Here is a 26388-nt window from a genome sequence, read left to right on the forward strand (position 1 = left end):
TGGTTGTTGCGGGTCCTGCTGCTGTGGGAGCGGATTGAACAAAACTAAACTAAACAAAACAAACGACTGCACTTATTTCCAGTCGGAGGCAGGCGTTTCTGCCGGAGCCTCACTTTCTTTTATGCAGGCAGGAGTCGCCATGGTAACGCCTCAGCGCTGGTGTGTTTAAAGCATGCGAGTTGAAGAGGAGAGGTTTACTCAGACAGGGGAGGAGCATGGAGAGGAGGGAGGGAGGGAGGGGGGGGTGTAGGGTTAGGAAAAGAAGGGGATAAGGGAGAGGAGGAGGAGGAGGAGGAGGAGGAGCAGGGGAAGGAAGAAAAGCAGGTTGAAGAAGAGGGGACGGGGAAGGCCAAGTATGAAGAACTGAAGAAAAGGCAGGAAGAGGAGGAAAAAGGTGAGAAGGGGAAAGGGGTCGAAAAGCTGGATGAAAAGGAGGAAGAAAGAGCAGGAAGAGGACTACGAGAGGAAGATGAGGAGCTGGAGGAGGAGGAAGAGCAGGAGTGAGAGGATGAGGAGGAGGAAGCAGTGAGAAGTGCTCCAGGGAGAATAAAGTTCAGTAGATTACGTCTTTGCTGCATCAAAACTTCACACACGTTTGCCTTTGACAGAGAAGACAAATGTTTCATGGCTGCTCATCCCACAAATGCATGTCCTTTATAAAAGTTGTAACTATTGAAAAGGAGAATTAACAGACTTTCCGGCGGCGACGGTTTCCACAGGTAAAGCATCAACCAAACACTGATGGTTCTTATATTTTATGCATGTCCTGATGGGACGGTTGGTGATAAATAGTGAGCAGCCAACTGCTGCTGGAGTCACAAATGTGAGGAGTTTAAGCAAATAATTCATAAGGATGCTTATTTGAGTGTCTCCAAATGTCCTTCATTCACATTCTGAAATGTTCATCACCTGTTCCCCATGGAGGTCCATCAAACCATCCCGTCTCTGTTCCACTTCATCTCAAGGTTCGACTTGTTCGGTGGGAGGAAACTGGAGGACCTGAAAAACACCACTGCACAGCGAGAACATGCAAACCCCACACAGAAGCTGCAACAGTGGAGCTGAGAGGTGAGAGTGACCTCCAGCACCATACCTGGAAGGAAATACTTGACCTTCAAATCCTAAAAAAAAAAAATAGGTGCTTCTACACCCCAATCAGCCAAGCTGTAGTTATGGCAGAGAGCAATATGAGTGGAATATCATCCATTAGCATAGTGATCAAATAAACAATTTAACTTCATGCATCTAATCATAAAAGTAAATATAAATAACTTAAAAAAAATAAAGGGGGCTGCAGCCCTGAATACAAGGATATTAGATTATTTTAATAAAACTGTCAGGAACTACTTTATATCCATGTAACACATTAAATTGTCATTTCTGACTGTGATCTGCTTATTAAAGTGAACTGTAGTTTTAGAATGACATACAAACCTCTCGTGTCCACGTGAATTCAAGTTGCCTTGTCCAATATGGCGACGTATTAACAGATATAACTTGTTGTGAGCGTAGCAGCTGAACGTTGAAGACCGACTAAGGGGAGGGGGGAAAAGGGGAGCAATACCACCATCTACTGGCCTCCGGGGTGTACAGCAGCTCCAAAACAAAAGGAAACAGGTGGTTTACGCCGGAGTAGAAAGATAAAGTAGACTTTATTTGATGGTGAAACCTAAATAAGATCTGTGATTACAAAACAGGTTCCCCACATAGTTTCTTAAAACGTCACAGAGGCTGGAATGCTGTACTGACAGAAAGGCATCAGAAAAGACTGGACCTAATATATGAACGTTAAAAGTAAGAGAGCAGACGCCAAGGTTTGCACAGGGAACACCAGTCGATTTAAAAAAAAAAAAAGAAGAAGAAAGAAAACAAGAGTCACTCTCAGGAGTCGGTCCTATGATCTATGGCAGTCAGATTCAGTTCTTGGAAACTGGAGAACAAACACTGATTTCTATGAAGCGTGTCGAAAAAAAACAACCCGGTAAATAGTGGCTGCGACAACAGCCACCGTGGAGTTTTATGGAGTCATTTTTCTACATGGTGATCGGTTATTAGCGGATTTCTGTGTACACGAAAAGCAGAGCTCAGACACTCGTCTCAGCTCTTTGGCTTGAATAAGAACCATTTATGTCTCTAGAACCACTGACTGCACTTTCCTAGGACCACAGAGACACATACACTGTACACAGAAGTGGCGTTTTCCCTTTAAGTAGCCTCCACACTTGACGGAATTCACAAACGGTACGAATACACACTCAAAGACATCCTGCATCCCACCGGCATCCATCCGCAAAAGGAAACATCCAAAAATATACGCCTCAACGACACTCTGGAAAAATATAGTACTGTAGGTCTTGCGTAAGATCAACTGCTTTTAAGGAAAAGTTCAACATTTGGGGCGAACAGCCGGCCTGAATCGAACAAATTCCACCAAGCAGCATCTCTTTGGGGGGGGGGGGGGGGGGGGGGGGGGGGGGCAGGGTGGATTTCTATCTGTGGCAGTTTCCTCTTTAAGCTCTTAAAACATGTTGAACTTTTACTTTGAATTTCAGTCATTTCAAAACACATTTCCTCCCGTGAAGGCCCTCTCTCAATACTTTAGTGCGAAATCATTTGCTTTGTTAGAATATAATTAGCTTCATGTTTTTTACCCAGCTCACGTAAAAATAGTCACCAACACCCGAAACACACACACACACACACAAAAAACAAGTGTGAAATCCATGGTATGAAGTAAGAGTCACTTCCAGAGCTGCTGCTCTGTATCTTTTTTTTTTTTTTTCTTTTTAATTTACTCATTTTTGATTTGTGCATCTCCCATTCTGTGACTGTCTTCCAGCTTCTTCTGACGCCGTCTTCAGGTCTGTAAGTTCATTATAAACACTAAATGCCTGATTTTGGGTCTGGTCCCCCACCCCCGGGGAGAAACAAAAAAGAAAAAATGAAACAAGAAGCTCCCAAAAATCTGCCATTCCCTTCTCGTTTAAGGTTTGCACTCAAGTGTTGGCAGCGACGAGGAAAAGCACATTAAAAATAGACATCTTTAAATAGCTGTTCAGCTTTTTCTAAGTGCAGCACGATCGGAAACATTAAATTCAAGTCATTATTATTTTCTCCCCTCCCCCAAGTATCATACAATGAGTAGAACAGAAGAAGAAAAAGAAAAATCAATTTCCGTTAAGAAACTAAATGTGAAAGGATAAATCTTTGATCAGACAAATAAACAATATACTGCAGCCACACTTGTAACATCCAAAAATAGTCTTAAATTGAAATATATACTTTTTTTTTTTCTTTCTTTTCTTTTACCTGCCAAAGAAATGCTAAGTCACTATAAGTAGATTTAATATACTGTTACGGTGTGTTTTTCTTTCCGTTGATTTCCACCCCCGGCAGTCCTGAACACGGTGTCAAACCGTCACGGAGTCAAAAGTCGATATCCGCTGTCATTTGGTACATGTGCTGCTCTCGCTGGCGGAAACGGCCACTTCAGGATCTTGATGCTCTGCAGTGACGGCAGCAGAATCAGCGCTCCTGTCCTGGGTATCACTCTTACTATTGTTGTTGTTGTTGTTGTTGTTGTTGTTTGCGATGTTGGGGAGCCCGTGGCTGTTGTTCTGGACCAGAGTCGAGTTGCTGAGCTTCAACTCGTCCAACTTCTTCCAAAGCTCGTCCCTCTCCTGCTCTTTCTTCTTCTCCCTGAGGAAAAAGAAAAGATGAAGATGTTGCACACATAAAAACAAAACGTGACACATATTCCCACGTCTTGACCTCGAGTACTGTCGACGGATTCGTGAGCTCGAATAATCAAGCTTGAAACACCAAAGAATGTTTGACCGTTCAGAATCGGATCCGGAATGTATTTTCGGCGTCGTCTCCTGCCGTTATTTCTCAGATGTGTGAACGATCCGGTGGTGACGTTGCGTAACAGACACACACACGATGGCGAGAAAAAAAACCCAATCTGCCCTTAACGTGGAGTCTGATTGGATCATAAACAGGATTACACCTCCTCCAATCTCAATAAAATGGGCAGTATAATCTGACAGAAGCATTTACATGACCCCGTTTCAATAGGATTACTGATGGTTCATGGAACTGCAGCTGCGGATTGAGTCGAGGAATTTGTAACAAGCTCAACTGAATGTTGAGGGAAGATCCAGGGAAATGAAACTGCACAAGTAGTGAGGAAACCTGCTCTTTCCTGTAAAACTTGTTCTTTTACCACTGAAAAGTGTGTTTATCTTATATATCTCTAGAATGAGCTGTGCATGAGCTGTGCATTTTGTCAGCTGTATCAAAAAAAATTTTTCTTAAATCTTTGATTATCTGAATTTTCAACATTTGAGGTTTTGTAACAAATCAAAAGAACAAAAGTTAGTTCAATTGTTTGCTTTGCAGAGGATCTGAAATACATCATGTTAACAGTTTCTCAGGAACTTTGGACCTTGAAGGAGCTCTCGGTTATTTCAGTCGTCCGTTTTTTTATTTTAATTCTTCGCCCACAGGAGGCGGCTCCAGGTCCTCACCTCTGCCGGTCTGCTTTATAAGAGGAGGTCAGCTCGTCGAACAGTGTGCAGTTCATCTCCATCAGCGTCTTCAGGACGTTGTAGACCAGAGCGACGATCGTCCTGCAGCACAGACACGCACAGGAAGCAGTTTATAACGATCCAGGAGAAGCTTTAAAGGAACATGAAGCTGTTATATGGAGCAAGGCAAGTGAAGATGAAGTCAAAAGACTTTTTTTTTTAAACTGAAAAAGGAGGCAGCATCCATCACTTCCAACAAGAGGACGTTGAATGAAAACATCACTGTTCACCGCAGCGAGATACTTTTGAGTTTTCACTTCATAACATCTCAAATAAATCCAACATTCACTGAAAGGGTAACGCCTTTCTCCTTTATTTCAACACTCATAACTTAAAAAAATACTATTGCAAAGAGATAAACTCTTATGAGCTCATTTGAGTGAAAGGATTGTAATTTAGATTAAATGAGATCAGATTTAGATTGACGTTGAGATAATTCACAGAAAAGGCTCAAATGCGTCGGCGTGGTCCCGGTTATAAAAAGTGAAGCAGAGGAAAGGGTCTGAGCCGTAGTGAGGGCACACGTACGGGTTCCAGTGCTCTTTGGAGATCCTGTACAGGCTGCCGAACATGATGGGAAGGACCTTGTCGATGTTCTCCTCGATGAGGCTGAGGATGTACTCGTTGTTCCAGAAGTACAGCGCTCGCTCGGCCACCTGCGAGGACGGAGAGGCGCAGACAGCGCAGGCACAAGGTGGAAAACCACGGTGAGAAGTGGCCGGGACGGCACAGGCTGATCAAATTCAACAAATATTAGAAATAACAAATGCCACAATTGAGCTACAAGTAAAAACATAGAATTGAAATGGAAAGTTTAAACCGATGTTCAGCCTTTTTGTCAGGTTAGTAACTTCCTCATTTCTTACTGTGTAAAGAAATAATGATTTACACATGACATGGGAAAACATTCACACTACTTTGTAATCGATGCTGCTTGTGTGTGACTATTAGAATTTGTGTAAATGAAGACAAATCTTCACACTTCTGTTGGAGTTTTTTTCACCTATTTGCCTTGAAAAAGCTTTCTCAACCATATTTTAGTTTTTTTTTTTAACCCAAACTCTTTTTTTTAAATTCTTTTTCACAATATGTAAAAACATATCTCTGAAAGAAGTGTACAACTGATCAAAATTGCACATTTATAGCTAAATTATTTTCTAAATTGAATATATTTCCAAATTAATGTACACGTAAAGATTTCTAAAAGTGTTCGCAATGCCAGTTGGTTTTTTTTGTGTGTGCTGTGATTGAACATTGAATATTATATCAGGGTTTTTTGTTTTTCATGTCTCTAGTGTCATTAACTCGACAATATTCATTTGGAAGAAAATAAAGCGAAACGAGGAAGTTACCAAATAGAGTCATTTTCACCACAAAGGGGCTCGTAACAGTTTGTTGCAACAGAACCAGAGAGGTAAACAGGATTTTGGGGGAAAAAAAGAAAAAAAAAAGGTGTCCGTTATTTGGACAAAGAACCCAGCTGGTTAAAATAAACATTTCCTGTACCTGGAAATGTGGATTGGCCACACATTTGGAGATCTGTTTGAACAAAGGCTCCTGGATCTTTTTGAACTGCGTCGGTTCGATGACGTCGAGAATCTCTTCGATTTCGCCCAGGAACATCACCTGTTCATGACAGAGGCGCAGAACAAGAAGCCTTGAACACGTGATCGGGCAGAAAAAACAAACACGGCCGCGAGAGTGTGTTTAATCCATAGCCCACCTCCTTCTGGCTGCAGGTTTTAGGCCAGAACTTCAGCAGGCCGCGGATCACCTGCAGAGATGAGAAACATTTTCTTGAGTGTTAAAAAAAATTAATAAATAAAAAATCTCCCTGGTGATTCTCTGAGTGGGCGGCTTCTACAAATGTCTCTGCAGTGGGAACAAATTTAGCGCTCAAGGCTTGGCGCTTTGAGTAGGAGGAAGGACCGGAATAAAACGTACCGGCTCCGTGAGCGTAGGATCCTTCTCCAAGAACTGGACCACACAGTAGGCCAGCTGAGGAGCAGAGAAAGAAGCACACAGGTCTGGAGTGTCACACAAACATCAGCCGGAAAGCGGCATTCTTGTTGGAAAGAGATATATTATGGTGCATGTTGCAGATACCTAAAAAAAATAAAAAATAGGACCTACAAGTTCATTAAAATCTGCAGATAAATGACATTATTTATTATGATATTATTAGCACCCGTATTAAACAATGAATTCAATAAAGATTACATATTCCTCCAAAAAGTCTGGTTGTTTTCACACGAACTGTTAAAGTAAAGTAGATGTTTTGATAAATGACATTGCAGCAGCTGCTGGGAGCTCGACGACACTTTCATAGTGAGAAATTCCATATTAAACTTCATTCAAGATGTATTTTTAACTGGACAAACTGTGAAACTTTCAGATATTTTCATGCCTTTTTGATTTGTTCATCATGATCTCCACTAATAAGTCATGAAAATGAAAAATACAGCATATGAAATCACATTTAAGATGATTTTTATCGTTTTTTTTTTTATAAATGCCCAATTTTCTTTCTGTGGAAACAACTGAAAAAAAACAGGTAACTTTTTAATTTTACTGAATTTTTTTTAAAAGCCTGCATGTTTGTATTAGGTAAAAAAAAACAATGAGACAAGTCTCTTCCTTTCAGAGTGTTTTAAAGGTGCAAAAATAATCTGCAGAAACATGAGTTACAAAGATTTCTTAGTTAAATATTGGGGTCGCGCTATAAAAATGAGATAAGGGAAAAGATCATTTATACACAAATCATCATTTGTTTTGTTTTATTGTTGAATATCTCTGTGCATACAGGAGCTCAAATATTAAAATATTTCATAAAAGCTGATATTTTTAATTGATATTTTGACTGTTTCTCGACATAGGACATAATCATAAAGTACTTTTTAGTTTATATGAATGTACAAACTAAGACTGACTAAAAATACACAGTAACATGATAGAAACCAATAAATGAAGGTATTTTCCATGGCTTGCCACTAGAAGGCGCTATGAGCTAGTATCTACAGTACTATCAGTCCAGCTGAGACTTCACAGCTGCTTATTCCAGTTATTCCAAAAAAAAAGCAGTACAAGCCTTATGTCAGGGGTATGAGTGAGGTTTTTCTTCTACCTGTGCATGGAACAGAGCCAGTCCTTTGGCTGTGTGCAGTGGGATGAGCACCTTCATCAGGAACTGCTTGTGCTCTGCTTTCAGAGGCAGCGCGAACCCGTTTATGATACTGCAAACGGACAAAACCACAGAGAAGTGTTGGATCACAAGACGAAACAGCAGCCTGACATCTAACACGGTGAAGTCGGAGCTGAGCCGGGTATCTGTTGTGAAAATCTGGAGCAATTTTATTGCAGAAACAGCCCAAAGAGACGATAAGGGAAGTCTGATGGGACGTATAATATACAAGGGTTGTCCACATTAACGTCCAAACTGTCTGCAGGAAATCTGGTGGATTTTTCCCAATGAGGGTACAAATGGACATTGCTGTCCTTGAAGGATAAAAACACAGTATTTAAAGGAATTTATTATTTAAAAGACCCAAGGAGAGCCAAGAAAGCTAAACTAAAAGTGTGTGTGCTCGTACTTCTCACGCACACACACACATTACGGGAAAAGGAACAAGTTCATCCAACCGCTTCTCTCCGCGTTTCTTCCCTCACCTTCCCAGAATCTCCAGCAGCTCAGCGACTCCGTTGAAGTGTTCGGTTTCATAGATGAACCTGCAGGAACGCATCGACAGCATTACGAAACACATCGCGGCTCTGGGAGCAGAACACACTGATCAGAACAATTGATTCAGACTGTGTCCAGTAATGCACTCAAGTTTTAAATACTCCCATTCAGACCCGGGCTGAGTGAATAAAAAGTCACATGCGGAGCGTTATAATCCTTTAAAGCGACTTACAAGCAACGTGAAAGCAACTAAAAGCTGCTCGCATTTTCTGTCCGCCAGTTTTGAGACCTGCGAAATCTTTCATTGACTGGAAGCTCAAGTCAGGTTGAACTACGACTATACTGGGGAAAAATTAAACCTATTTAACTGGGAGCTGAAATACAATTACGTAACTTAATGATCTATACATCAGTCATGCCGTCTGTTTGCTAACGCATTTCCATCTTGTTGTGCAGCGCCGGTATGCACAGACAGGGCCTGACAACTGCGGCCCTATTTTTATCCCCCGGTGGCAGATGGTCAAAGTGGGTGCACCCGTTTTGCCACCTTGACTGTTGGAAACGACATCAAGTGTCCCTTGTTTCAATCATCGGAGGCTCATTGTCACGCAGCAATGGCAGAGACACTGAGCGACGTCTCCAGGAAAAGCTCCTCGACGGCTCTGATAGAAATGGCGAGACGTCCGTTCAAGTGTATTTTGTACATTAATCAATAGATTTGACCAAATTGGAATCAACTGTGCTTTCTTTCTCTCTCCTCAGCTCGCCAAATGTTAGTAGCGGAGGATCGTTCTAAAGAAAAGGCATAATTAAATATAGTTTATAATAACTGGAGGATGGACAGAGGTTCAAAAATCTAAAAGAAACTGTCGAAAACCAGTGGAACGACTTCAGAAGGATTTAGGTATATTTGAGGCATCGAAATAATTTATATGGACAAAGGACAAGACTAAAGACCAACCCTTGCTGCACTGCATTTCTGAAAATCTACATCAATACAGCAATCCACAAGCTACGTCATACAAACAACATGTCAACATGATGTACAAAAACCACCACGGTGGCATGGGCAGGTTAGAAGAGGCTGCATTTTCGAATGAAAAGCACATTGAGCTTTCAGAGCTCCTTACCAGAAAGAAAAAAAAAAAAAACTTTTAAGGAAGGAAGGCCTTGAATGTCTCAGCCGGACAATCTACATTCCTCCCAACAGCAGAGCATAGACGGCCTGTCTGCAGTCCAAAACGGATGCACACAAAACATTTGACACGTTCAGGAATGAAAAACAAGCCGCTGGAATGCTTGATCAGACACCAAGGTGACAACGTACTTCTAAAACTGAAAATACGGGTTTATAAACTCTGAAAATCATTGCATTGTGTTATTATCTCCAGTTGACGCTATCCCAGCTGTTCAAGTTAGTAGCAACCACGACAAGGGCTGGATGAACACACTTTAATGAACACTGACTCGTGTATTCACTGTACCCATGAATATGATCAATAATGGCCCTAATCGATTCCAAATCTGTATCGCGGATGACATTGTTTTCCAGTAGCTTTTTTTTTTTATTCTCCGCGATTCATTTTGTTCGACATCTGAGAACTAAATGATTTCTGGACTGAGGAGAAACCCCATATTGAGCTCGTCAGGAATTCTCACACGTTCTGCACCTTTTTCATGGCATTCGTGCTTCTATTGCAAGTCCACTGCACCAGATATTTGTAGTTTTGGACAAAATACTTAACAGTAACTACGTGTAACCAAAGAAACGACACACAACTGAAAGTGGGAACAAAAACGTCCCAAATCTCACAGACTGTGAACCTTTCTGTTGACGTGTCATGTTAGTCATACGCACGCTACTTAAGGTAAAGTCTTTCCGAAGAAACTGCCTCCATTTGTGCCAATATCAGTGCTAATAGCGGCTATATTGTCTCATTAATGAAGCAGAGCACATCTTGGAGTCGTGGGGCTTGTTTGCATCAGTCCACAACTTACCGATCAGTGAAAACTGCTGCAGATTTTAGTCATTAGTTGATCTGTTTGAAATGCATGACTTGGAAGTCCACGACCTTGTGAAGGACAATCTATTTAGTGTGTGAATTCATCTCACTGTGGAGCTGTTGCCTCTAGTTCACCATTCTAAAATACTTCCCCCTCTTACTAATGATCAACAGAGAAACTCAGATTTTTTTTTTTTTTTTTTTTAAAGGACACAAGCAAAGGTAACTCTCTGAAAGCAGCACACCAGTCAGAATGCCTTCACACAATACTGTCTGATAACCTTTTGATTTTCTATTCTTGCAACTGATCATGTACCACAGCACAAAGAAAACCACATCGCAAACCATTTCTGAAAGTTTGGATTCAAGATTCCAATTTAGTGAAGTAAAAAAATTAAATAAAATAAAGATATAGTGGAGAAATAAGAAGGGGAATAAAATTCCTTTCATATAATTAAGTAATAAGATGTTTCCTGGCTGTTATGAACTCACCGCAGGAAAATATTGTTGATCTGCTTCCTTATGAAGGCTCGCAACCCCAGGAACTTCCCATAAATCCGATGGAGGATGGTCTTCAGGAAGTCCCTCTCTCTCGGGTCCTCGCTGTCGAACAGCTCCAGCAGCTGCAGAGAGAAAATGAAGCTCTCAGTCCTCCTTCACTTCAACTGCATTCGCAGTGACTCATCATTTCTATTGACTGATAAACCTTTAATCACGTGTCCCTTGAGATTCAGTGTATACAGAATAATTTCCGCCAAACTTGAACTTTGACAATATTTATTCAAATGTTTAAATGATCTGAAACGAAAGGATATTTTTTTTATTTTTTTTTATTCATTCCTTCATATTCAATGCGGTGATGTGCCTTTATTACTAACACAGAGGCTGAGAGAGGGATGCGGCTCGATCGATAAGCCAATCACCTGCTGAGCAAAGGACAGATCCCGATTCATTTGAACCCCGATGAACGCAACTACCATTTCAGTCATTGAAGGTCCCACCTATGTTGTGTCATGTTGCTTAATGAGACAATTATTAAGACTAGTGAAGTCGAATAACATGCAACAATTTCTTGCGCTGACAGGATTAAAAGAAAAATTATCCGGAATAAGTGAAGCTGTGATTATAATATTAACCTTTCACTGAGACGTAGGGTCTGGGAATAGTAGTGGGTTGTTGTTTTTCTTATCTTATTATATTTTACAAAAACTTCTGCCATGTTGAATGATGTCAAATACAAGTCTGGGAAGTTCACAGTCTAACAGCATCCAAATACATTTTTACCCAACAGTGTAATTCTAACTGTATGATCTTCACAAGACCTTCACATTATACAAACCTTGAAACATTCCCCTACATGCAGTTATGATAAGATGTGCTTTCACCAACTCAGATATACTGTGCACATCAAGTGGACACCATTATTATAGAAAATACACGATGAATCTTTGTTTCCATGGAGAATCTTTGGATGTATTATAGTAAGACTGAATGAAATTCATCTTTCCAATAAACCAGCAGATGGAATGATGACATTATTTAAAAGGCATACAGAGGTAGTGACTAAAAACCTCCTTTATTTCTCAGGTAGACGGCAAGAACTCTGGCAGATGAGAATCTTCCCACACACGTCTCTTACTCGTTTTCAATGTTCACACAATTGAGTGGTAATGACAGTATAAGAGATGCATGAGTAGGATATACTAGTTACCTTTGATGTCCCTTAATTTCTTTTCAGATTATGATTTCATGTGAAAAGAATTTTAAGGCCTGTCCCTTTTTGTGTTCCGAAATACACACATTGAATTCTGCGAATAAAGCAATAAAAACAGCCTATTATCTAAAACTCTGAACCCACATCCTTATCGAAGAGGCACACGGTACATGTGCTTGAATGCTGGATACTGTACACAGATGTGAAATTGTCTGCATTAAGCAGCTATTTGTATTCACGTACGGTGAGTCATTGTTAAAGTACCGCTGCGGGCAGCCGAGCAAGTGCCACCGAGTTCAGGGAGTGCGCTTTCAGGCTCCGATCAGCTTCAGACTGCGGTGCTCATCTTCCCCAAGCATGTCATCGGCACCTTGGTGACAGGCCCGACACGCTATTTTTAACCCCCGCTTATAGTCAGGAAAAGGGTTTCATTGTCTTGCCGCACACATGATTCACACTCAATCGGGTGTTGTTAAATGGAGCAACCAGTTGCTCTCTGTGTGTTTATTATATCAACTATTTATTTCCTCCAGGGCCACAAGCTGACAGCTTTCAGTGATTTCCAAGTGCACCCACGCATTGTTATCCCAGTTTGGCAGTGGCGCTTTAAGCTGGATTTAAGTCAGCATCCACATTCAAATTGACTTGTGATTAAAATTGAGAGCAGGCGCCGCTGAAATGTTCGATTGGTAAATCCAGCATTTGTTTTGAGTCTCCGTCCTGCTGCTTCCTGTTGAAGGAACAGTGGCCAATCACACTGAAGTCATCAGGCTTATTGAGCTGCGTGGGGGACCTTATCTAAAGATAACTGCACCAATATTATTCATTGATTAATATCTCATTAGGGCAGGCAGGAAGCGCACGGCTCAGTCGTGACAGCAATACAATACAAGTTTCTTAAACAAGTGTTTGTATAGTTACATTTTGATTTATTGATCATTCGTCCTTGGGGCTACAGCAGGGGAAGGCACGACGAAAGTAACAAGCCAAGTACCAGACATTTCATTGATTTTCAACAATATAGCTTCAACTGAGGTTAACAGCGACTTCACAAACCATCGATAAACTTTTTGTAAACTCGCAAGCTGCCAATAAGATCTCCAAGTATCACGACCCAACATGAACATATGCTGTAACAAGCAGCAACTCGGTGAGGGTGGTCAACTGTTGCCATGGCAATCTTGTAAACGTGAAACCAGTACATATGCAACACGTTGTTTAATAAGTCTGCTGACAACATGTTAAGTGACTTCGGCACATCTGTGTTGTGGCTTATGTGTGAGCGGAGGACGGATTTCAGACTGGCCACTTTTGTATGTAAATCAGATCATAGATGCATTTTCTCCCATGAGAAATAATCTACTCACACTCCCATTGTGGTCCCCCTTTAAAAATTCAGCCAACTGAAAATTCATCTAAAGGCCCCCAAAATGCTTTCTTTATGTTGGTAATCTGGTGTGTGCATTCTGTGATTATTCAGCTGGTCTCGCATGAGCTCGTCAACACTGCTCCCACACGTAATCAGCGGTCCTACTCCATTTGCTACGCAACCGTCAGCCGTCTCCATACTTACCAAATTATGCCTATAATGAACGCGGAAGACCGAGAGAAGACTGCAGTTTGCTTCCAAATGCCTGTTATGTCTTGAGGATAAATGGACCTTAATATGTAGCCGGTGGAAGCAGAACTATTAACAGGTTCTACCTCTCACAGTCCAAAAACATCTGATGACTTCAAATTGCCCATAAGAGTGAATATGTGTGTGTTATTGTCTCTTTATTCTTGCCCTGTGATAAGATACTTTGCCTGTTCAGATTGTATGCTGCTTTCGCTCTTTTAAGATGTAAATAGTTGACATTTGAGATCCTGGACTAGCGAATATTCAAATTTCTACCATTTAAATTAATTTTGGCTAAAAACAGTGCGACTCTGATTACTGCACTACACGAGGTAAACAGCTGCCTATTGTCTTAGACTGTGACACACTGAGGTGGTTATCTGCAATTATAGACGCTATCTTTGTGTTTGATTGTAAAAGGTTTCAGGAAACAACCCTGAAGAGTTCAATTAGAATTAGGGCCGAAACAATTAGTTGATGGACAGAAAATTAATCACCATTTGTTTCTGGTCCCTCATCTCGCACAGAGGTTGATCAATGGCGACAAAATGGGACACCGGGTCGGACTTTGTTATGAAAGCTGCACCACAGAATAATTCGACATGCCCGAGGAAACATCAATATTCAATCACAAGTCACAGCAGGACCTGAGCTTTCTCAGGAGCCTGAGCCGAACAAAAAAAACCAAAGGAGTGAAAATCAAATGAACCTGTACACTTGGTCCAGCTGTATATTGACAAAAAAACCAAAAAAAAAAACTATTAATTGCATACAGAAGTATAAATAAACACAACCCCAACGGACAGGAAATGTCTCATCTTGGGTTTTGATAACCAAATAAACAATGACTGAGCAATTAGCTGTTTGGTTTTTAAATTGTCAGATGATGGATAAACGTCAGGATAAAGTATCTGAAGTCTGAGATGACGCAATAAAAGGTTTTGTTTTAACCAACTTGCTTGATATGATACTCAATTCATTTGAGCAGAGCATCACACACAACTATGGAAAGAAAATATACCAATATAGGAGTTGACTAAATAGTTCTTCGGGTAGTCAAGCAATCTTGCAGGAATAATGTATTGAGCAGAAATTTTCTTTTTTCTTCTCCAGACAAATAGGCCTGAAAAAAATATAATTTTGTATCATAAATAGCATCTGAAAAAATGTCATTTTACATTCGTGGTGGGATGCTCAGGTCTGTTTGCTTTTCATCACAACGCGATGAGGACTCCACAAACCAGAGGAACATACTGCATGTGATACACAGACAAAGTGAATTAAACGTCGGTTAGGTTGAATTATTACAACTCAACTGGAGGAGCATTCGGAACTGGAGCAAATCCAAATATGGGGAGAAATGTGTGAGGTCACTGAAGACTGTAAACCATGTAAGAAACTGTATGTAACCAGCAAACATGTTCAGCAAAGTGTGCATACAGGTCTCATTATATAAAAATGTTACCAGTTATAAATGTAATTGTATTATCTTTATTTCAGAAAGAATGTTCATACAGTTTAGTCTGCAAAACCCTTTTTTTTCAAATCGTAAACGGGGGTCTCCTCGTATGTTGTCTAATATTCAGACCAATACAGTTTGTTTTGAATCCTGGCTGTAATGAGTGAAGTGAAACAGCAGTTTTCTATTTGTGTATAAAACCCCAGGCTTTCTTTGACACTGGCTGGACAATGTCAGAGTGAGACGCACTGCAAGAATCATGAAGCCAGCTACACTGTTCACAGAGAGATTGCACTAACAATGCACGGACTGTGACTTTAATGTGATTTTTATTTGCTCTCTGAATCAATGTCTTTACTGGTGGTCAGCAAAGGAGGGCAGTGGTGGCCTTCAGCTTACAGAAGCGAGCTTGCAACCACAATATCACTGGTTTATATCCCTAGTGATTCCTGAACAAGGCCCCCCAACTCCAAATATGCAGGTCACATGATCCACCATGGATGCCAAAATGCAAAACTAATTAGTACAAGCACACAGACACAGGTTTGCTTGTATAGATGTGTGGCCTGTGTCGTCTGACTATAAGAGGCAAAGTGCAAAAAGGCAAGAAATCCCCCAAAGAATCCAGAAATACAAATGAAACTTTAAAGGGTATTTACAGTAAATGCAGTGAATAAGTGGATAGTGCACAGATTTTGAGCACTATAAACAAAATAAAAGATTTGTATATAAATTATAAACTTCACCCTGACGTAAATAAGGCCAGAAATGCACCCGGTCCACGTGTGTGACCACACGTTCTGCTCTTAGCTCCACATTATGGCGGTATTCTCATGTCAAAGCCTGCTTTCTGCAGCCGCTGTGTTAAGCAACAGAAGATCCACAAGCACCAGAGCCGTGCTTAACTTAAGGATATTTAATAGGCACAAAAACATATAAAGTGTTCGGGAGGCCAGAGATAGGCAAGAATCAACACCGTGACAGCTGGCGTCTATCAGGCAATTGGTAAGGAATACTTCAGGAAACTGCATTTAAGCATCAATTAATCTGTTAAGAGCTTTTAAAGGTTGACGGCTGTTGGAGGTGCGTCGATGCAGACAGTGTTTTGGTGCATCGTTTTGCATAAGGAGGATGAATTAGGCTCTTAGGCATTTAATAAGCACTTCATTAGTAATGAAAACTTTGATGTGGCCATGTACAGATGCTCCATTACCTCATATTATTGATTGAACCTCTCTAAAATAGTTTCTTATACACTGAAAATATTCTTCAGAAACCTACTGAATTCCTCCGCCTTGGTAATGCTTGTTCTGACCACTTTGTGGGTTATGGACATCCCACAGAGACCTCTAATGCTCCATCTCTACGCTCTGCACATCACACGTGAGCTTCGATGATCAACGGGCTTCCCTTTCCTACATTCATCACTGCCAAAACCTCCAAGTTCTTCTTTCTCCTCCAACCGCACTCCACTTCTCTCCTTCTCAAGAGTAAACAGCAGGCGGCTATTTAAAGCCCCCCTGAACGACACACTCACATCATGGAAAGTCAGACCAGGCACCTCGGATGTGGCCCAGCCAACATTCCTGGCTCTGTGGTCCCCGTTAGCTGCTGCTTCGCGAGAACTGAAGAATTCCTGCAGTAGGAGGGTGCCGAGCCAGGGCAGATGGATACGAGCAAGAGCCTAATGAAGGTTTGACTCATTTGAAGCAGCACACTGAACGAACGCTGGTGAACTCCTGAAACACCATTATCGTTGTAGTAGTCAAAACACTGGTGAAGTCTAGTCATTTGGCGGGCTTCCATTAACCATTGAAAGCACAAACGAAGAGCTACAGGTATAAATGAGTGGAGCAAACACTTTTTGAAACAAAAATGTACATTGCGGTGTGTTAATTTGAAAAGTCTTCTATGTATAACCATTCAATCATGGCTCCGAGCCATCTCAAAAACTAAGAAAACATTTGTCCAAAACCTGATACGAAGAAGAAAAATTGGAAGAGATGTTTAAAATGATCTAGTCCATGTGTTGTGAGAAAAGAAAGAAGTCAAAAGTCTAATAAAGGATCAATATTTATTTTTTGGTGGGGATGCATTTGTTCTGCGTTTTAGGTAATTTGTTGTAATGAAACCACAAAGGTGAACACATCACAGTGAACTCCACAAACGTTTGAAATTGACAAATAAAACTTCGGTTTTAACGGTTTATGTCCTTCATCATGAAGGATTTTTGACTCTTTCTGTAATTGGATCAGTGCTTTAATCTGAGTTTCTGTAATCGAAGCTGTACTGATGTGCAGCTTCACAAACTGCAGGTTCAACATGGTACAATCTTGATTTAGTTGGGAGTCCGTGGCTCAGAGTGTCGTCTTCTAAATTCAATCGCTGGCAGATCAAATCTCAATGTTGCCTTATTCGGGTCATTTTTCAAGCAAAAACATTGAAACACAAGTTAGAATGGAAGCACCTTGTATGGAAACGCTGGTGTACCAATGTGTATGCAAATAAATGTTTGCAGACAAAATAAATGGCAGAGCCGAGTATATTAGATTGTAACTGATGGAGTGGAGATACTGACCTGTGAGCTCACTAATATTGATGGCAGAAAAGATACGTACCTGCAGAACAAACTTCTGATCGATGTGTCTTTTTGCAATGCTGGGTTGGAAGTCTGGGTTTTCTAAAAATCGCAGCAGAAACTCGTAGACCAGCTGGAAAATAAAATAAAATACATTAATAAGATCACATTTGTGTTAAAGTGCAGGAGCTACATCTTTAAGGAAGGGCTTCAGCAATTGTGTCAAACTATTTAGTTTTGGGGCCACACCAGTCTCACATTGATCTTAATGGGGGCAGAAAAAGGAAGTAAGTTTTTACTGCTGCATTACTCTCACTGTATTGCTGCCATGTGTTCAGTTCTGAGATTTAGTGTTTCATGTTTCCCAAAAGGGGAAATTAGAAGAGGCAGAGTGCAAGAAAAACAAACGAACAAACAGGAAATAATGAAAATCTTCTCATATTTCCGAAAATTTTCTGGTTTCAAGTTTTTGATAAAAAGTGGTAACATGTCGGCCAATGCATTTTGGCTTGAACTCTTAAAACAAACAAAGAAAACGTTTGTAATTTGTCCTAAAACAAAAAAAAAAAAATGTTTTCCTCCTATAACCACAGAGAAGTTGGTATTTTGAATAAATTCCTTATAGTCAAGGCAACAACTACAATTTTACACCTTTTCTATGGAGTATATTTTTTAAAAATCACGTATTTATATCTTATATTAACACTTTGTAGTGCACTCAATGAAATACCGACAAATGTGCAAGACTCCATTTTGTAGCACTTTAAAAGTCAGTGTGAATTAACGCCAACACTTCTAACTTTTTCAAAAATAAAGAAGATCCTGTCCAGGTTCCACCTTCTTGTAGGCCTGTGTGGGGACTTACTTGAATGTGAGGCCATGCAGCCTCCAGAGTGGGTTCATCTTCTTCTGGGTCGAAATCTGGATTGTCACTTGGTGGCAGAGACCGAAAGATATTGGTGCTGATCTGAAAGTGAAAGAAACAAACATTACGAAACATGCAAGTTAAAACCTCTGGATAATGACACGTGGGATATGCAACTGACCAAGACGTAGCCTCGGTTTTTTTTTCTTTTCTTAATCAACATGTGACTACATAAACAATATGTTCTTCATCTTCACCAAAGCCTCTCCTGGAAAAGCACCCACTGTTCGAGCTCTGCATGGACAGGACTCTGTTAAGCAGCTGTTAAAAGTTTATGAGTGGTTTAATAATGAGGCGTAAACCTCCGGAGAGCCACAGTAACAACGTACAACACCTCAACTTCACTGATGATTCACTAACTGGAACCATTTGTGAGGATATTGTTCAACTCAGTATTCTTAATACAGAAAGGTGGCTGATAAAACCATTACCAAATTATATCCATCACAAGTCCCCATTGAAATTTAGTGCCAAAGACAATCATTGTAGACAGGTCAGTAGTGCCTCGAGCCCACTTTATTTTTAAAAACACACACAGAGTGGGGAGATGGAAAAGCAAGCATTATGTGGTTGGATGTCTCAAGCTGAAGTGATAAACACAACATCAAATTAACTATTGACAGCTGGAAAACTGACACTAATGAGATAGAGGAAAGTGGCCAAAAAAAATGTTTTTAAACCTGACAAGTTGAGGAATAGTGCACAGCTGACAAAATGTACCATATACTGTAGTTAAAACTCTCTCGAACGACAGTGAGAATATTCCTGGTGTAAAAACCTGTGCAGAGTTTACATATTCTTTCTGTGCATTCCCAGGCTTTCTTCCAGGTACACATTTCATGTAATATGAATTTGAGTGCATTTCCGCCCGTCCAGAATGTAACCTGCATTCACCTAGAAACAGCTGGGATTGTACAAGCAATCCGAAAATAGTGAGGATAAAACCAGAAGACAAGGAACAGATGATTCATGCCACATACTTGAGAATGTATAAATACGAATACAACTTAAAGAAAGCCGTTCCCAACTAGTATGAGTATGTGGACCCTTGAAGCAATGTCTCATTATCCTTGTAACCTCTTTTAAATTACACAGAAGAGTTGACATTTCAATACCTTTAGAAGTCTGACATGGTTAATGCTGAGATATTAAATATAAACCTGAAAGATTAGCTCAATTTGTGATGAAAGAAAAGCAGATTTTCAACTTTTATGATCTCTGACCCTTGAGAAAAGAGTTCTGAAAATGTGAATAATATCCAAGAAATAATATCTCCGCCATCATTTTCAATAACAGAATTTTAGACATCCTTTCAAATGACTTGATTTAGGGTCAAAGTGTAATCGTCCTTGCATGGAGCGCCCCTGCCAGTTTGTTAAAGTCCTCTAATAAAGTCTTTTTAGTAACATCACAAGACACATGCATTCTTCTGAACCCATCCACAGATACTGGAGGTTAAATTGTGACGTTACACATTTGTCTCCCAATGACGGGAGTACCAATGTTGAGCCTGCAGTGACATGATTACATTTTCGCATGACTATTTTGGTCTTATCTCCATTAGTTGAAAGAAATGAGAGGAAGCCTGGTCTCATGCTCCTGTTGCCCATCCCCTTTAAGGATGAATGAGCCCTTCAGACCACCGCTGTTGCTGTGGTGAGCTGTTATTTGCCTGCTCGGGTCCTTCCTGAAGTCTGACACTTGAGTGCAGCTGTTACACAGCTGATGAAAACACCATCTGGCAATAATAGAGTTCAAACTCATTCACAGCCAAAAGGAAAAAAAAACAAAACAACAACAACAACAAAAAAAACAAATCCATTCTTCAGCCAAACAGTAACAACCTGTTGATTGCACAATTTCAAGGGAGTCATTTCCTTTTTCAGACTTTAAAGCCATCTGAGAATATTTGGGTCGAACAAGTTCAGCATTCCATTTCTTAAACTTGACATTGTGGCCTCCCCTCCCCCCTGAATCGGTAGGCTTCACTTTTAAATCCCACATTTTGGCCATGAGTGAAACAAACGGATGTATGTATTCCCCATCACCACATGTTGAAGTGACCTTAAGCAAGACACTGAACCCCAAACCGTTCCCGAGCACCTCGTGTGGCGGCAGCCGCCTCCATTGGTCTATGAATGTGATTACCAGCGCAAGGTGCTTCAGAGGCTGCTCAAGCAGTGAGAAAGCATTTACCATTTAGTATGCAGTTGTTGAACAAAAGGGCGATCTTTCATTTCCGTGCCGGGTCGTCAGCCAGCAAAGCCGTGAGCGTCAAAGCTTTAGTTGTAACAAAACCAAAAGTCTTTCAGAACAGTGCTGATTGTGTAAATTACTGACTTCCATTATTATTACTCTTCCATTTACAAAGCATGCAAAAATCACTACACTGAACAGTTCTCAGAATCATACTATTCTGCGACTATCAACACACAATACGGTTCCACCTACAAGGACATATTCCATCATCTTACTGGTTTATTAAACACACCAACACAAGACTATATCTTCACTTTTAGGTTATTATGTGAGAGACACTGTGGAGCAAATGTATGTGGCATAATCGAGCAAGTTGAAAATAACAATTACGGAGGCGTCAATGTATTTGTTCTTCTATCAATATAATGTCCTTCCCCATGCTTTTCGCAGTCTTGAAGCACTTTACACAGCCGTGGTCACTTTTTCCCCGCGCACTCAGAAACAGCCAAGCGATCTCGCCACTGCCCTCGCATTATCTGCGAAGCGGAGATGGATGGATAACTCCTGCTAACTTTTCCTGATGTGAGGCACATGAGTGGTTAAGCTGGAGCCAGACGGCTCAGATTACACGCTGGGATGCCAGAGGAGATATCCAGCGAGACGCTTAACCTCTTACAGGGCACTTCTTAAGGAACCTTGGAAAAATCAAAGAGCCCTACTCTGAAGTGTTACCGACGGAAGGAAGAATGTAAGGATATGAACATTATATGTGATATTTTCATGTCGACCCACCGCACTTTCCCCGTTTGAGACAATAATAGCTCGTCACAACCTTGATCTTGCAAGATCCACTTCTGCATAACTTAATTTGCGGTTTAAATGCTTCAGGGAATTGAGACGTGAATCCTGGATAATTGTACTGGGACACAAGTTGATCACCTCCATAGTGCTGCACAACGCAACGCCCATGTGTGGGTTTCAAAATACTGCTGAAGCCTGTGATTAAAGGGCTCTTAATACACATGAAAACACGTCTTGAATATTGTTTAAAACAATCTTAAATTTTCATTTTTTTTTTTTTAAACAAGTCAACCAGCCTGAATTGAAATGTTCCTTTTCTCAACAGAGAAAATCACGAGGAACACCCCAGCTATTTTCTGAAAATGTTTCTACACATTATACATTCTTCCTAAGAATTTCATAAAGGATTACAACATCCTATTTCACATTCTATATACTACCGAGTACTGCAGTCTCACAATGATATCCGCTATAAAAAGCGCATATGTATATATGACCTATTTCTCTCCGACAATTATTCAATTTATTTGTGAGCATCTCAAAGCTGCTCGTCAGTGAAAACCTGCAGTCTTTCCACTTATCCCCTGGCACAGAATTGAAAGAATTCATTACAAACCCTCTGACAGAAGTGATTTTCCGTAATATGCCAGTAACACTAATTATAACGTTGGCGAAAGAGGCAAAACCTCCCTTTCAAGAAGATGAGAAACCTCAGTGTTTGTACTCCTAACACAACCTCGGTGATCAAAGCGGTCCACACTGCAGCAGAATAATGGGCAGCGCTTTAAACGCTCACCTCTTCATTATCATGTGATGCCAAGCATGGAGTATCCGGGAGAGCTATTATCAACCCAGCTTTCTGAAAGAGCAGCTGCTATTTGTCTAACCTCATTCAGCGGCCTGTCTGTAGTGCAGACGCTTCCCTCGAAAACGGGATTTCTCTTAAGCTGAACTCGTGTTCCTCTTTATCACACAGCACAGGGAAACCAAGTTATGAACAAAGACCACCGATGATGGCTGGAGTCACGTTTCTACACAATCGCAGGTCCCAAAACTACATTGAACCTCATTAAATTGAACTGTCAGTAGATATCCAATTGATTCTGAGAAGTAGAATATAACAATTCAAAACACATTTTTTAAAGTGTATACAAACACATCATATACCCTTGGAGAGAAAAGCAGATAAATACGAGCACTTTTTTTGATACGATCAACAGCTGCACAATACATCGCAAAATATATCATTGGGATATCAACATTCATGTTACACATATAGCAAATATATTATTTATTAGATGTGTCCATGCACTGTACATTTACACTCTGCATGTCAACATATCTGGCTGATCACATCAAGCCCTGCTGCTCAACATTCTGCTGACAATGGATTGTATTTCACTTGTTTTTCAACACAACATCATGGCGACAACAGCTAAACTTAAAAGTAAAAAAAACTGCTCCGCTCCTGAAACGCTGCTGATGGGAAGTGTATTTGGCTTGCGTCTGGTTAAAACTGGGTCCAAGAAGAGAAAGAAAACTGTTATTTGGAAGCACAAAGATAACATTAACTTAATCGCAATACTCAACGACATTATTGTGTATAGTTTATCCTGCAGCCCGAGTACAATCCTGTACCTTGTTGTTTATGGTGAAGTTTAATTCGTTAAAACATTTTAATAATCCAAGGTGGAAGTTTTACCGAGAACATGAACTGATGACACTTTTCTTTCATGCCGGTGACAGAAAAGCTCACCTTGGGAGGCGGTATATAAAAAAAAACACCCAAGCTCTTTTGCACACAAATGCAAGTCCAAGTACTTTACGAGAGCAATTAAATCCGACTGTACAACACCAATTAGGTCAATACCGAGTGATAAACCAGATCCTAAATCAATATTTGCAAGGCAGAACATGTATTACGGCCGACAGCCCATTAGTAATCTGAGGACTCCTTGACTCAGCTGTGGATGTGCTCGCTGGTATCCATCATGATAATCTGCAGTGTGGAGTGAATCACTGCAGCCCTGACTACAGGCCTGACGGTTGTGTTCTAAATGCCGCGCATGAGTCATTATTGTACTGTGGGAGGAAACTAGGCTGCACAGGGCACCTGCTCTGAACAGCGATCCATACCATGAAGGCCAGAGAGTCGGTGCTCGGCGCTGCATTGGTTGTCAAGACACACAGTTGCGTAACAGGACTGTTAATCGAACTGGAGCCACACGTGCCCAACGCTCACTGGACTTTACCTGCAGACGACTCCTCATTAAGTTACATGAATTGCACTTTGTTTATTACAAAAAGGCACGTTAAAGGCTTTCGCTTGCCTTTCGCTCATCGCCAGCTGGAATCAGAGTCAGGAGGCCTCCACCCATGAGCCGTCTTCGGCGCAAGTTTTATCCATTTTTTAAGATTTTGACTGTGGCATGCAAACGGTGTTTCACACAGAATCGCCACCATTCAATCAAAAACGGCTGCTCGAACATTGTTCACATTATGCTAAACAGTATTTCTATATATAGTCTGCACCCATAATAGCCGATAAAAGGTATGGTTTCCTCATTAAGCTTATCTCACAATTATAATTTCTCTCAATTAAATTTAACAGAAAATTAGCGGTTTAATAGCTTGAAGGTTTTTTTTTTTGTCCTGTTGCCGTGATCCTCCCCACAGCTCTTTGCTGTCTGACACTTTGAAAACCACTAGATTAAGAGTAAAAGCTCCAATTTCTAGCTTCGATTCTAATTTAAAAACAACACAAGGATCACAAAAACTCAGATTTCACTGAAATTCAATCCTTGTAGGGGAGAGAAAGATTGAAAAGTGTGTGAGTTGAGCGAAACCTGATGGACAGGTTTTTATGTTTTTGTCATTGTTGTAGTACATTAGGACAGCAACACGCACCCCACGTGCTGCTGACATGACACACACCGTCTAGACACGAGATGAGCCTCCATTTTTTAATCCTGCTCATGAGCGGAGGACGTCACACAGTGACACAGAGGGGACCGATCACTGCCGTTAAATAGCTTGTAATTAGCTGCTGAATCGATTCCGAGTGAAACAAACTCAAGAAACCCAAACGAGCTAGGAGGAAATTCAGTATGAAAACTTGTGCTCATCCTCACCATATTAGTGATCTCTGGGTACGTGGCCTCCACCAGCACGCCTCTGTTGGTGGAGACATAGTCCACCAGCTCGTTGAGCGTGGCCCTCTTGATCTCCTTGCTCTTCAGGTCCATCACTGAGTCGAAGAAGTCGAAGAGCATGCAGCACTGCTGGAGTTTCTGAGTGAACAGCTCCTGCTGCTCGGTGGAGGGGGCATCTGGAAACACACACACACACACACAAACGAGGACAATCCATGAATGAAACCCTGGGACGTGGTGTCTACACTTCCGTGTCCGGAGGACAAAATATACCAAATCAGCACTGCCAAACTCCTTTTGGTTCAGAAGCCACACGCAGGACTTGATCGAAGAGTGGGCCTTTAGAATTTCTCTAATTTTTTTTCACTCTTTACACATTCATATGTCACTATGGGCCGTCAGTAACATTGTTTTTCTCATACTGTGTGGATTATGTGTCATCTGATAAAGTGTTAGGTACTCTCTGGGGTTTTTTTCCCCTTTTACTCCTCTTACCACCCTGGAACTTCACAGGTTGGAAGTGGAAAATCACCACCTCTGGGAACTTTTTCTCTTCGGTGTCACCTTGGCTCAGGTGGAAGTGAATTGAAATAATAAGCTATTATATTTCCCTATAAATACTGGCACCTGCAGAAGTCTTGCCTTGTTTCAGTGCATTGAAATATGTCAATTCTGAAAAAAGTCTACATGTAATTGGATTTTCTTTGCTCAACACCTGGACAGGCTGGACTTTTTTTTTTTAAAGGAAAAACTGACTGCAAAGAAAATCGTTTCCAAATCAAGAATCTGAAAGTAAAAACACTATTAGACGCAAATCATAAAGTACAAAAACCTCAACATCAAAAACTGCTGACGTTGCGTGCTTCACTAATAAACAGCCAATGTTATCGCAATTTTTTATTTTTTTTTAAATTTATTTTTACATTTTTAATGTCTCCACATAGAAAACACAATTAAATGCTCACAAACCATGTTCTCTATTTGTTGATTGCATTTTTTTTTGATGCAACAAAACCCATGTTTTCACAAATTCCCCCTCACAGTATGGCTTGGATGTGAAGGCTGCTTTGCTGGCAATAAGGTATCATCACCATCTCTTGCCTCGGGGCTTAGTGTTGTGTTACATCTGTCACCCTGAGTGAAACGGCATGATCCCGAGTCAATGGATTTGAAACCGCTTTTATTTTTTATTGAATAATTAAAGCTCGGTGTTATTTCTGCAGTGGTCAAGGTCATCCGGCAGGCCCGGCATGGATTTAGTCTTAGGGTGGAGGTCACATGTTTGACAAACACACCGCATGGATTTGGAGGTTTAACCTGTATTCAAAGGAATAGGTCATTTTCAGGTTTCTGTGCAGCTTGATGACTCATTTACTTTGAATCAGCTGTGCAGAATAAAAATAGAGCAGCATATTCCCATAGAAGTATTTGGGGTTATTCTTATTTTTAGTGTCCTTGGCTCATTCGAAACCCTGCTTGAGTGGGTTTCAACGCACATCAATACAGACCCTGATGACTGTTTTCATTACATAATATTACTTATCTAACTCGACTGCGAATCAAACAGGCAGACGCACACAATACGCCCAACGTATTCGTCGCACCGAGCGACACGGTCTTTCTCGGCTTTGATAGCAAAGCCTTGTATGGATTAGACAGTGAGAGCGGTCA

At 40.8% G+C, this 26388-nt stretch overlaps 1 protein-coding gene across 1 annotated transcript in view; it reads right to left on the reverse strand.

The window, feature by feature from the left end:
• Positions 1-2475: 2475 nt before the first annotated feature.
• ppp2r5a (protein phosphatase 2, regulatory subunit B', alpha isoform) overlaps positions 2476-26388 on the reverse strand; it is a 46435-nt gene continuing 22522 nt past the window's right edge. The window contains exons 2-13 of the mRNA XM_080514407.1: positions 24697-24893; positions 18506-18607; positions 17681-17773; positions 10764-10894; positions 8256-8315; positions 7714-7822; positions 6534-6587; positions 6313-6363; positions 6096-6215; positions 5118-5245; positions 4530-4631; positions 2476-3699 (exon numbers count right to left, since the gene is read on the reverse strand). Coding sequence (XP_080370533.1) covers positions 3447-3699; positions 4530-4631; positions 5118-5245; positions 6096-6215; positions 6313-6363; positions 6534-6587; positions 7714-7822; positions 8256-8315; positions 10764-10894; positions 17681-17773; positions 18506-18607; positions 24697-24893 — 1400 coding nt within the window. The 3' untranslated portion in view covers positions 2476-3446. The remainder of the gene's footprint in view (positions 3700-4529; positions 4632-5117; positions 5246-6095; positions 6216-6312; positions 6364-6533; positions 6588-7713; positions 7823-8255; positions 8316-10763; positions 10895-17680; positions 17774-18505; positions 18608-24696; positions 24894-26388) is intronic.

This window comes from Blennius ocellaris (genome assembly GCF_963422515.1).
Source record: "Blennius ocellaris genome assembly, chromosome: 18".
NCBI lineage: Eukaryota > Metazoa > Chordata > Actinopteri > Blenniiformes > Blenniidae > Blennius > Blennius ocellaris.